Source organism: Cricetulus griseus, chromosome 2 (assembly GCF_003668045.3).
Source record: "Cricetulus griseus strain 17A/GY chromosome 2, alternate assembly CriGri-PICRH-1.0, whole genome shotgun sequence".
Classification (NCBI taxonomy): Eukaryota; Metazoa; Chordata; class Mammalia; order Rodentia; family Cricetidae; genus Cricetulus; species Cricetulus griseus.
The window spans coordinates 62769405-62782149 of NC_048595.1; the positions used below are offsets into that span (position 1 = coordinate 62769405).

Consider the following 12745-nt stretch of genomic DNA (forward strand, 5'->3'; position numbering starts at 1 on the left):
AGACTGTCAGGATTTGGGCTGTGTCTCCAAAACTTCTGTTTGGGCTTGCCAAGCCACCATATGATCTCACTGCCTGTACATAGTTGTCCCCCCCCCCCCACTTCCCATATAGCCACTGGATATCAAGACAGTAGTCACTGTTTCCTTTCTCCAAAGGTTACAGAGTCTGCTTTGTACATGGACCTTTATCACATGCATCCACATCCAGCCAGGTACAGATGTCTGTAACACGCCATAGATGCAAAGGAGGCTCTCCGATGGTATTTACATAGATGGAAGGGCACCTAGAGAACCACTCAGAGAACAGAGAACCTATTCCTCTTGGCTTCTTCCAGCATGCCAGTACCACACCAACACACCACCATTCTTTCTTTCCTCAGGGTGTACCGCTTTGTGCTACCATACTCAAATGGAACCTATAACTTTCCTTTATACATGGCCAAGGACAAAGTAAGTGTTCATGTTAGGAGAAGGAATGTTTTTCACTTGGCTGTCACTATGAGTGTTCACACACACACACACACACACACACACACACAGAGAGAGAGAGAGAGAGAGAGAGAGAGAGAGAGAGAGAGAGACTCTATACCAGCTAACCCCGAAGTCCAGTTGAACCATAGTCTCATCGTCTATCACCTTCCTATGCTAGGCACTGTTCTACACATTATTCTACTGACAGATCACAGACCAGATTCCTAATAGGGCCACCATCACCTGGGAAGGAGCAGGGAAACCTTTCTTGACTTTGTCCCTAGGTACTCTCTGTGGACTAGTGGGGAGTAAACGCCAGGAGTCTGACCTGTCTTTAAATCGGGTTTATCTGTCTGTTGGTTTTCCAGGGAGGCTCAGGTAGTGAATCCTGGTCATGTGCCATGCCACATCTCACCTCTACTTGCTTCCATGACTGAGGCTCCCTCTGCTTATATTCACCCTGAGGAAGGACACTGCTTTCTGCTCCTTGCTGATATGTACACAATAGGCTCACACAACCAGGATGTTGCAAGTAACATACTTCCCTTCAGTAACTCTCTATACCCTTGGGTTATGCTGTAGATCTAATTTATGTAGCCAAATCCTTGGCTCATAAGTAGAGGACACTCAACTCCATCTGCAGCAGTCCTGAAGAAGAGCCAAGTCAAATTGAAACAAAAAGAAATGGGATGAAAAACAAAGGCAGAAGGCAAGATGAGACAGAGAGAAAAGCAAAGTGAATAGGCTAAGGATATCAGTTAGCAAGTGTGCAAGGGAGGATGGAATGAGGGAGAGAGGGAGGGGGAAAGGTAGGAAGGGAGAAAGGGAGGGAGGGAGGCAGTAAGGATCAGATGGACAGAAGGAAGGTAAAGGAAATAAGGAAGGATCTACAAGTAAATGACCTGTGGTTGGAATTTTTGGGGACTCCCAAGCTCTTGAGGATAAGTACTGTCCCTAGTGCCATGAAAATCTTGTTCCAGGAAGTGAGATGTGGGTATAGGCAGGAGATGGGAAAAACAAACACTCATCCAGAGACCCTGAGTGTGGCCACAGGTACTTGGGCAGACTCTCTCCCTTGCTCCTAGGAGGATGTGAAGGAGTCACAAGCAGCCGGTCCACATAGTTGAGTCCCATGTGATGACTCCTGGGCAGAGAGCTCCTCTTATCTATGCCAGACATGACTGCCACAGGATGTTCATGCCTGTACTTCCTGTATAGCTGATGTCTGCTGCTCTAGAGCCTTGCCTTTTTCGGGAGCCGGACTGGTTGGTGCCCCACATGGATTGCTGGTACTCTGGCTTCTCCTGAGGATGGCAAGCCTGCTGGAGTCTCCTTTTTTACACTGTTTGGAATAGAGTCCCCCTCCTCCAATTTCCTCACCCCAACCCCAGATCTATTGAGAAAAACCAGAGTTCTTGGTGGGAACACAAAATAGTTCCACTGGATAGCAGTATTGTACCCTGAATACCAAGATGCTCTTCTGTCAGGCCTACTCCTTCCACCCTTCTTTGAGCAAAAAAAAGCCAGCAACAATTTAATACCAGACTCCAAGATGGCTGACTACCATCATGGCCACTTCTGGACAAAGATGGGCCTCCCAGCCTAACTCATGGGAATCTGACCCAGAAGTGTCTCAGTCCCCACATGGTCCTCATTCCATTCCAAGGCCATCATGCCTCCTCAGGGAACCAGGATCCACTCCAGAAACTAAATTAGGAACCTCATCACTAGATGAGACAGGGTAAGCTACAGAAACAAAACCTCCTGAACCCATGGCTGACAATAGCCCCCTTTTCATCAGGAACATTGATCACCCTTTCAGCAGATCTCCTCTGAATTCTCAGAAGACCCAAGCCACCCACTCAGTTAAGATGGCCTGCTACCTTTCACATAGTTTCTTGATATTTGTCAACAACTCTAGCATCCCACAGCTATGGCTACCAAGCTCATATCTAGTGGACTAAGCCAATCCATGATGAATATATGCTCTGCCTCCAGAGTGTTAAGTCTCAGACCCTGGGACAAATGGCTGAGTGCCTACTTAATATATCAAAGCAGACACTGGCCACCAGGTTCTCCCAGCATCCCTCAGTCCCTATCTGTTACAGGGTATGGGTGGCATACCCCACCCTCTACCCTGAACTCTTCAGCCCAAGGGCTGGGCTGCCCTTCCCCCAGAGGCTCTTCTCTGTATAATCTAACCATTTTGATTACCCTCCTCTTTGGGGCTCCTGGCTGCTGTATGTGGTTCTCCCCCCCCTCTCTCTCTCTCTCTCCCTCCCTCCCTCGCTCTCATCTCCCTTCCCCTTCCTCCTCTGCCCACATGGCACAACTCAGTCTGCTCATGTCCATTCTGGACTCTCCCACATGTCCCTGCCTCTGACTATGCTTTCCATTTTATCTACAATAAGCTTTCTCTTCCACCATACTTAGGAGCAGTCATGTCCATCATTATTTATTTCTTTTTTTTCATTCAAAAAGAACCTTGCAATCCTTCCTAGACAGCCACAGAATCTACAAACGTCCTGCTGTGGTCAGATAGGTGTCCACGTCGTTTGTGTTTTGCCCTGAAGTACAGGATGCTAGCCTGAAGTTATAGAGGCCCATATTCATCTTATGTGCTTACAAGTTGTCTGGATCATCATCCATACAACTCCTAAACCAGGTTCTATCACTACAATCTCACTTAACAGCCTTTTCTACAACTTGTGGTTCAAACTACACCAGATGATATACCACGGTTGTATTCAAGAGTCTAACTGCCTTGTTATCCTGTCCACCAGAATTTCCATAGATCTGAGAGACTGTTTTTGAACAGAGTACTTACCTGGAACTCTAAGATGTAGACACAACCAGAGATCATAGTGGAAGCCTTTCTCACTCTGTTCACCCTGGAAGAAAACACCAGAATCTCTTTTAGTTCATGTGGGGCTACCAAACTGATGGTCAAAATGTGACACTATACCCCTTACTTGACCAGCCTAGAGGGTACATTCAGGCTATAATATCAGGGCTCAGGTACAGTATAGCTTTTGAAGAAAGTATGCCACGAAAATTAATTCTATTCTTCCTTTGGAAACCTCCAAGTTATTAAATTCAGGTTGATTACATATAATCTTTAAAATTTAGTTTCTTTCTTTCTTTTTCCTTTGTATTTATTCTTTTCTCACATATTTCACCCCAATCACAGTTTCCCTTCCTTCTTTTCTCCCAGTCTCTCCCCCAGATCTACTCCTCCTCCATTTGCCTTCAGAAAAGGGCAGGTCTCCCCAGGGATATCAACCAAACCTGGCATTTCAAGATACAATAAGACTAGGCACACCCCTGTAGGGGAAGCTGTAGCCACGCCTTCTTAGGGGCTGGCTACAAGAGTACCTGAGGGCTTGTGAGGGCGTGGTCAGAGTGAGTAGGGGGACTGCGTTTTCGGTTTCGGTTTCTCTTTGCTTCTTGCTGTACAGACTACCACCGGCTGGCTGGTTCGCTCTGTAAGTAAGGCTTTTCCCTATTAAATACCCTTATATTTCTACCTGACTCTGTATTGGTAATTTCTTACTATAAGGTTGAGCTGGGGAAAGAACAGAGAAGAGCAAGGAAAGAGATACCTTGATAGAGGGAGCCATTATGGGCTTAATGATAAACCGGGCAGTAGGGAAATTCCCAGGAGTACAAAAGGATGACCCCACCTAAGAATCTAAGCAATACAGGAGAGGCTACCTTAAATGTCCTTCCCCTATAATGAGATTTATGACTACCTTAAATGCCATCCTAGAGCCTCCATCCGGTGGCTGATGGAAGCAGAAGTAGAGACTCACAGCTAAGCACTGAGCTGAATTCCTGGAATCCAGTTGTAGAGAGGGAGGAGTGATGAAAAAAGGGTCAAGACCATGCTAAGGAAACACACAGAAACAGCTGACCTGAGCAAGTGGGAGCTCAAGGACTCCAGACTGACAGATGGGGAACCTGCATACAACTAAACTAGGCCCCCAGAAAGTAAGTGTCAGTTGTGGGGCTTGGGCAATCTATGGAGCCGCTGGCAGTAGAACCAGTATTCATTCCTAATGCAAAAACAGGTTGTTGGAGTCCATTCCCTATGGAGGGATACTCTCTCAGCCTAGATACAGCAGGGAAGGCTTTGGTCCTGCCCCAAATGATGTGACAGAATTTGATGATCCCCAATGGGAGGCCTCACCTTCTCCAGGGTGTAGATGTCGGGTGAGATGGGGAGATGGTAAGGGGATTGGGAGGATGGGAGGGAGAGGGAACAGGGAGTAGTATGTAAAATAAGATTGTTTTTTATTTAAATTAAAAAATAATCAAGTAAAAAAAGAGAATAACTCTCCACCAAACCTCAGGCTGCAATCCTGTCTCCACCAAGCCTTATCCTGAAAACCCAGACTGCTGCCTCTTCCTTTTATGCCTCTCAAATCCTGGAAATAAAGGTGTGTGATTCTAAGTGCTGAGATCACCTTTGTGTGAGCTAATTCTCTTTAGACTAGATCAATTTCAAGTAGCTCAACGTGGCCTTGAACTAACAGAGAGATCCATCTGCTTGTCTCCTGTGTCCTGGGATTAAAGGTGTGTGCCACCACCACCTGCCTCTATAGCTAGCTAGTATAGCTGCTAGGATTAAAGGTGTGTATCACCATTGCCTGTCTCTATGGCTTGTGGCTAGCTTTGCTTTCCATACCCTGAGGCAAGCTTTAATACATCATAAATAATATATTACCACTGGTAACAGGAAAACAAAAAACATCCACTAAATCAACAGGTTAAATAAGGGAACATACCATGAGTATCTTAGGAGATGACAAAGAATTATTAAACTAAATTTAAAATTCTTAAGGGTGTGGTGGCACACATCTTTAGTATCAGCACTTGGGGGGGGGGCAGAGACAGGAGGATCTCTGTGAATTCCAGGCACACACAGTGAGACTCTGTCTCCTAAACAATAACAAAACAAAACCAAACAAAGCCCAAATATTTGTAATTAAAGATCCACAGAAAGTTAAGAAAAGAAGGTAGCTTTCACTTGGTATGTTATCTACTAAGAGCACACCAAAGTATACTTCACATGTAGAGGAAAACCTTAAAGACAGCAACCCTCATACAATTCAGTTGCCATATAAAGCAGTATATTTATTAATGTTCTGCTTTTTAATTTGTTTATATCATTTTCTCGTTATTGAAAAAGTATCCATATGCTGCATTATGGAAAATACACTCAAGACATTTCTTTTTGAAAACACAGACATACATTTTATTAGTATGCAGACTTTTTCAAGTAATAAATAGTAATAATATTTTTCAATCAATCCCTGTATTATTGGTAAAAAGCATTAAGTGTTAGATTTGTGTGCCTGTTTGATATTTGCATACCCAGAACTGCAGACAACCTTCTCAGGCAATAGGCAAGCCACAGAAAAAGTAAAGGATTAGGATATAGCCTACTTTCAATGTTTTTCAGAGTTGATTCATATTTTGCTTAGAGAACTGTCAGTACTCAAGTTGGCACTTTATGTAAATGTGTAGTACAAAATGGCAGAAGTATGTTTATTTATGACCATTTGGACATTCAGAATTTGTTTAACAATTTTTGTTTTTTATAGTCTAATCACCAGTCTAAACAGAAATTTTAAAAATCAACATTCTAACACAATCCAATCCAATAATGTCCCAATTTGAAACCAGCAAGCAGAAGAATGATGGTAAAAAATAGTTCTTAAAGTCTTTGACTTTTGTAATTGAAGCATCATGTTTCTATAAGAACAAAATCTTTATTTGTAAAATAAGAATATGTAACTAAGTTTATAACATATAACAGTGTGGAGTATGAGCCGACTTGTTTCAGGCAGTATCCACTGATGTGGGACATGGGACAGCATGAAGACTTACAATGCAACAAGGGTGTCACTAGAAGTATCTCAGATCCATCATACAGTTAGTTTTAAGATTTGGTACTGTCACCAAATTGATCATGGCCCCCACATTGACTCCATGTGAGATCATGAGACCCAATTTAAAGAGATAGGATCTAGATCAACACCTCAGATTTTTAGAAACGTGTACACATGTCTAACAGAAATGGGAACTAAAACCACATGTAAAACAAAATACCCGTATGTCCAACATATCTATTATGATTCAGACTTAAAGTTCTCTTTACCTTTATTGTCTGTCTGCTGGTCTGAAATCGCTGATCTGATATCTGCTGTTGATGGAGGAGTTTCTCGTTTGCTTCTTTATACTCCTTAGCAGATGACTCTGCTGCTTTCCTGGCATTATGAAGCAAACTGTTTTGTTGCTGCAAGGACACAATCCTTTCTCGTAATAAAATAGTGTTGCTACTGGATTTTTGGGCAGGTATATTTTTGCACTTGTCTCTGTTAACTAAATAAAAATAATATTGCTCATAATTTACAAAATCAGATTACATTTATAAAGACACTGTGCTAGCTTCTTATTATACTCTTACCTTTGGCAGGAACTACTGTATGGAAACTCTTCTGCATGCTTCCACTCTTCTTTTGAAAAGCCATTTTCTTGGTATTCTTATAATGAGAAATATCCTAATTTTGAAAGTTCCAGAAAAACATTGGTTACTCCTCAATGACACTCTCAAATTCACATGTCACATAGTTAAGCAGATAAAATATGTAGACAACAAAATTCTGTTTGATCCCTCAATCACTGCCTCAGGAATCAATCTGAATTTTATTTTAATATGTACAATAGATTTGAAGTTGAACTATCAGGTAGAAGATATAGATACAAAATCAACTCAGAAGTAGAATCTAACCTGAGGACAGAAAAACAAAACCCCACCATGGATATGTTTAGATGCTTCTCCTGTTCTGTTTGAATGTAGGCATGAGAATCTAATGGCAAATGAAGCTGAAATGGTGATAACAACATGTTTTTCTTGGTTTCATACTGGGAGAGTTGGCTTATATCTGGGAGACCAAGGCAAGAAGATCATCTCTAGCTGAAGACTGGCAATGCTCACCTGAAGAGGTCCAAGCCAGCCTGGCTTTGGGGAGCTAAGGGGTTGTCATGTGGCATCAATCCTGGGCCTTTTTCTGTGTCTCTTCCTACCCTGTGCCCCAATCTGGTAAAAACTGGGGCAAAGAAGAGTCTAACAACTGGATTTTAGTTACAGTTTGGAATGAGTGGTAGTTAATTTTTCAGAAACTATCAAAGAAATTTCTGGAATGCTACATTGTTACATTCCAAAATCACACCAGCAAAGCCTACGCTCCATTTTCTCTGCATCTTCGCCAGCTCTTGGGATTGTCATTATTTTCATTGATATGTCCATTGTGATCTTAACCTGGGTTTCCTGAAAGTTTAGTGATGCTCAACAATTTTTTGTGTACTTATTTTGCCACCCAGGTATCTTTTCAGGTGAATTGTCTGTTCATGCCTTCCCTATTCCCAATTCGTTGCTGTATCTTTTAAGGCTAGAGTTTGAGAATTCTTGATATGACTCAACATGCGAAACCTTTATCAGATACTGGGCACCAGCCATACTGTCTCACCTCCTAAGTAAGAACTTTTGCTTTGCAAAAGTTGTTAATTTTAATGCAATCTACCTTATGGATCTTGGATTGGTATCAGGTCTAAAAATTCTTTATTTATCAAACACTAGGTTCTGAAGATTTTTCTCTTACATTTCCTAAGTTTTATAACCTAAATGTCACACTTTTATATGTTGTGCATAAAGTTAACTTAAGCATAAGATTTGAGGTTTAGGTATATAATCCTGTTTTTGCATGGGAATATCCAACTGATCTTGGTATTTGTCAAAAAGTCTACCCTTCCTTAATTGAAATATTCTTTTCATTTTATCAAAGATCAGTTGCTAGCAGATTCACTTCTAGACTCAGCATTTCATTACATGGATAATAAAACTCCCTGCCCACTGTGAAGTATAGTATCATCCCATTTGACAATGGAACCAATTTGGGGGAATAAGGATTTATGCTACCCTCTGTGGGCCAAATAAAAACCAGTTATTTTTCAGTTTTGTAATTTTTATTTGGCTCTTAGAATATTTTTACTTCTTTGCTGAGATTCTTTCTTTATTAACAGGCCCTTTTTTGTTTTCTTTTCTTTTTTCATGTTGTAACCTGTCCATGATTACTCATTGAAGCACTTAACAGTGACGTTTGGTTTAAAGTGAATATCATATATATCATATAATTCCATATCTACTGTCGGGCTTTTGTCTTTTTTGATTGATTTTTCTTATACAATTGGTTCTTAATATGATGAGTGATTTCCAGTTGCACCCTGAATAGTTGTGTTGTGTGTGAAGACTCTTGATATTATTTGCATTTTGTTTGGACAAATTATTTGGTTGAGACAAGAGGCACAACATCAATTATACAAGTTGAGAATGGAAGTCCAGTCTCTAGAGACACCATAAGAGGGACACACCATTCCTGCTTTGCAGGATGGAAGTTCAGGCTCTCCAATGGGCCTCGTTTTTACTACTGATGCTGGAAGACAGAGAGAACCTTGTTAGTGCTCCCACTTGACCACTGTGACAACTCAAGGAAGCTTGGGGGCTTGTTAGGTGTGAGGTAATGAAAGTCTTCTCTGTGCTTAGCTCATGAAATCACCTTGCTAAGAAAGAAGGGGGAACCCCTCAGATGGTAACAGATGATCAGGAAGTCTCTGTAGTCTCCAGTGAACTGAAGAAGAAGGAATCAAGGCTCCCCAGTGGATCCTCATCTGTTTACACAGATGGAAGGAGAGATGAGAGATGCTTCCTTATAAATGGCAAGAAAGTTGAGATACCCAATAGGCCTTTAATGTTAGAGATGAAAGTGGAGCTGTATTTTCCATGGTATTTAGCTGATAGAAGGCAGTTATTATGTAAAGTTTTCTGTCTTGCTAGGCTAACCCTCTATTCATCCTCTGGCTAGAAAGAGCATGATGTAATTAGGGCCTTGTATCACCTTTATTATTACAGTTTACAGTTTGTGGGTGTCTCAGTGTCTAAGCCAGCACACAGGGAACTCAGCAAATTCAACACTATGTTGAATCCTATGACCTGAGGGTCCCGTCTGATATTTTTCCCTTTCCTTCCAATTTCAGAGTAGTTTGTATTAGTTTATATCTATCTTCCTATCTATGTAATGGGAAAATAGATAAATTGGACCATATTGGAATTAATATGATATCTTACTCAAAAGGCACCATCTAGTAGGGCAAAAAGCATAGGAAAAAATTACACACACACATATATATATGTGTGTGTGTGTGTGTGTGTGTGTGTGTGTGTGTGTGTGTGTGTGTGTATTCCAGTGTGTTTGGAAAAATATTAGACTCCCTCACCTGGCATATTCTATATCTAAGAAAATATAGATAAATTTCTTATACAATAGATATCCGTGAAAAAGCAATTTAGTAAAGATTTACAGATGGTCAATAACCACAAAGAAAAGACTCTGTATCTCTCAGCATCTTGGTAATTACAAAAACCCTCAGTGGTAAATCACAAAACACACAGAAATGGCTGAAATGAGAAAGCCTAACATACTTTCATTACTACATGGGATGTTCAGAGAAGTGGTCCCATACTTAAGAAACTCATAATCTCAGAAAGTTACCAGCCATAGGGCAGTGATTCATGATTTAGTTTTTACTACAGAAATGTCCACATTTATGCAACAAAAGGAATATACAAGAATGTTTACTGAAACATTATTTGCAGGAATTCCAAAAGGAAGCCTCTCAAATTCCAACAGTATATTTGGCAATGTGTGAGATATTCAGACAGAAAAATGCTATTTATAGGACTGAAAATAAATGAACTCTGAGTGGTAGAGAACAAGGGAAGTCAGCTACCAGAGGCTCGGTGACCTACTTCATAAAGCTCCAGACAGACAATGTAATCATTACCCTAAAAAAGAAGTGACTGAATTAAAGTCAAGACAATGATTATTCCAGGAGTTGGTAAGGGAGTCTAATATTTCTCAAACATATTGACTACAATTTGATTATTTATTTTCTGTTAAAATCATTCATAGATTTACTCAAAAGTATTTACATTTGCTTGCCATGTCAATGAGAACTTGAGTTTCTTCAGTTTACAAACTCATTAGGCTGCACATGTATAATTACAACTAAACAAAACAGTCCATTAAGTAATATGCAGAAAAATAGCACCAACAAAAAGATTTAAAAAGCGTTTTTAAACTAGGGTCTCTCACTATGTAAACTAGGCTAGGCTGGCCTAGTACTCTTGATTCTCCTGTTTCAGCCCCAAATAATCATTTCTATAGAAAGTACCTATTTATCATTAGTCAGATAGCAGGAGCACAGTAAAAATAAATAGCTTTATTATAATAAAAGAAAACAAAAGCATACATTCCTTTGTTCTATTTCAGATTCTTAAAAATAATTATGAGCTTATTAGTTTTTCATTCTTTCCTTTGTCTGAGAGATAAGAAAAACTAGTGCTTATAAATATGGTGTTTATTTTACTTTTATCTTGCAAATATACCAAACTGTTTTGAAAATGATTCAAAAGTGAGTATTTTTACTATTTTCAAGAAGACATAATTTTTAGGTATTCAAATTTAATCAATGGCACAATGTATCAATTTAAGTATTATAGAGAGGACAAAGTGTAGAACTAAGCTAAGCTCCATCACACCTTCAGGGCCTTGCCCTCCTCACGTGAGGATTTCTGCATTTCCCTTTGTTGAGCATAGCTGTCTTCTGTTTGAACACTTCCTTTCTGGTCTTCATCATCTTCTATAGGGCTTATTTTCTGGGATGTTTCCACAATAATTGTTCCCAAATTTTGAGAACTTTGTGCTTCAGAATCACTGCTGTAAAGAGAGAAGATGGGAAGGAGGGTGGGAGGGAAGGGGGCAAGAGAGGGAGAGGGAGAGGGAGAGGGGGAGAAGGAGAGGGAGAGGGAGAGGGTGAGGGAGAGATGAGACTACAAACCTCAACAAGACACACTTGCATATGCACTTCTCTAAACTCAATAGCCAAGTGGTATTATGCCATGGATCATATACAAAGCCACAAGTCTAATTTAAGCATCATTGGTTCTCAATATTAAAATCCATTTAAACATATTTACAGATTTAAGGAATTTCATCAAGAAACTAGATACCTGGCATCAAAGTGCTAGCACTTCTGCAGCATTCTGTGGAGAGCCAGCTCAGGAAGCACATACTGCCTCATTGTCAGAGTTTCTGAGCCAGGACACACGGAGTTTAAATTTTTTTAACAGAAAAAATTTCCCACCAGGTATACAATTTTTATCTCTTAGGCTTCTACAATGAGCTATAGTTTCATTCCTTATGATTGACATAGTACATCTACTATGAACCAGGGATTTTGTAGCATAAGGGCTAACGTGGTAAGTAAATAAAATAGGGGGAAACAATTTGAAAACATTGCCTTCTTGTAACTTGTGTCATCCTAACGACTTGGAAAAAGGAACCAAATAAGAGTAAGTAAGATACATAGTACAATAGTAGTGACGTATTCAGGAGGAAAACAAATTAAGCCATGAAGAGACTTGTCATTTTGAAGGTCATTTACTAGCCATCACAGACATGCAAATTAAAACTACATTAAGAAGCCATCTCACTCCAGACAGAATGGAAGTCATTACAAAAACAAATAACAACAAATTCTGGCAAGGATGTCAGCAAAAGAGAACTCATATATAATGCCTATAAGAATGAAAAGTAGTACAACCACTGTGGAAATCAACATCTAGTTTCAAAAAATAAAACTAGATCTCCCCCCATTCCACATAGAGGAATATTCCCTGAGCCAAGACACACAGGGGTGGGCCTTTGCCCTATCCCAAAGGACACAACAGACTCTGATGACACCCTATGGAAGGCTTCACCATCCAGGGGGAGCAGAAGGGATATGTGATAGGTAGGGTTTTAGTTGGGGGGAGGTGGTGGGGGAGGACAGGAGAGGGAACTTGGATTGTCATGTAAAACAATCTTGTTTCTAATTCAAATTTAAAAAAAAGATACCATCTATTAGGCTGGAGAGATGGCTCGGTGGATAAAAACACTAACTGGTCTTCCAGAAGTCCTGAGTTCAATTCCCAGCAACCACATGATGGCTCACAAACATCTGTAATGAGATCTGGTGTCTTCTTCTGGACTGCAGGGATACATGCAGACAGAACACTGTATATATAATTAACAAATAAATCTTTTTTAAAAAAGGTACCATCCATCTTTAAAATTTGAGCAGTCTATTTTCTTGTTATTGAGTTATAAAA

The 12745-nt window shown here is 40.3% G+C and overlaps 1 protein-coding gene across 4 annotated transcripts in view; it reads right to left on the minus strand.

Moving 5' to 3' along the window:
* The window catches only part of LOC100755760 (centlein), a 279351-nt gene that overhangs the window by 75872 nt on the left and 190734 nt on the right, over positions 1-12745 (minus strand). For 2 of the 4 annotated variants that reach the window (XM_027400365.2, XM_027400366.2), the window contains exons 16-18: positions 11135-11309; positions 6944-7037; positions 6635-6858 (exon numbers count right to left, since the gene is read on the minus strand). In XM_027400365.2, the coding sequence (XP_027256166.2) occupies positions 6635-6858; positions 6944-7037; positions 11135-11309 (493 nt within the window). Of the gene's footprint in view, positions 1-6634; positions 6859-6943; positions 7038-11134; positions 11313-12745 lie in introns of all 4 variants that reach the window. The other 2 variants (XM_027400364.2, XM_027400363.2) reach the window with 1 other exon arrangement.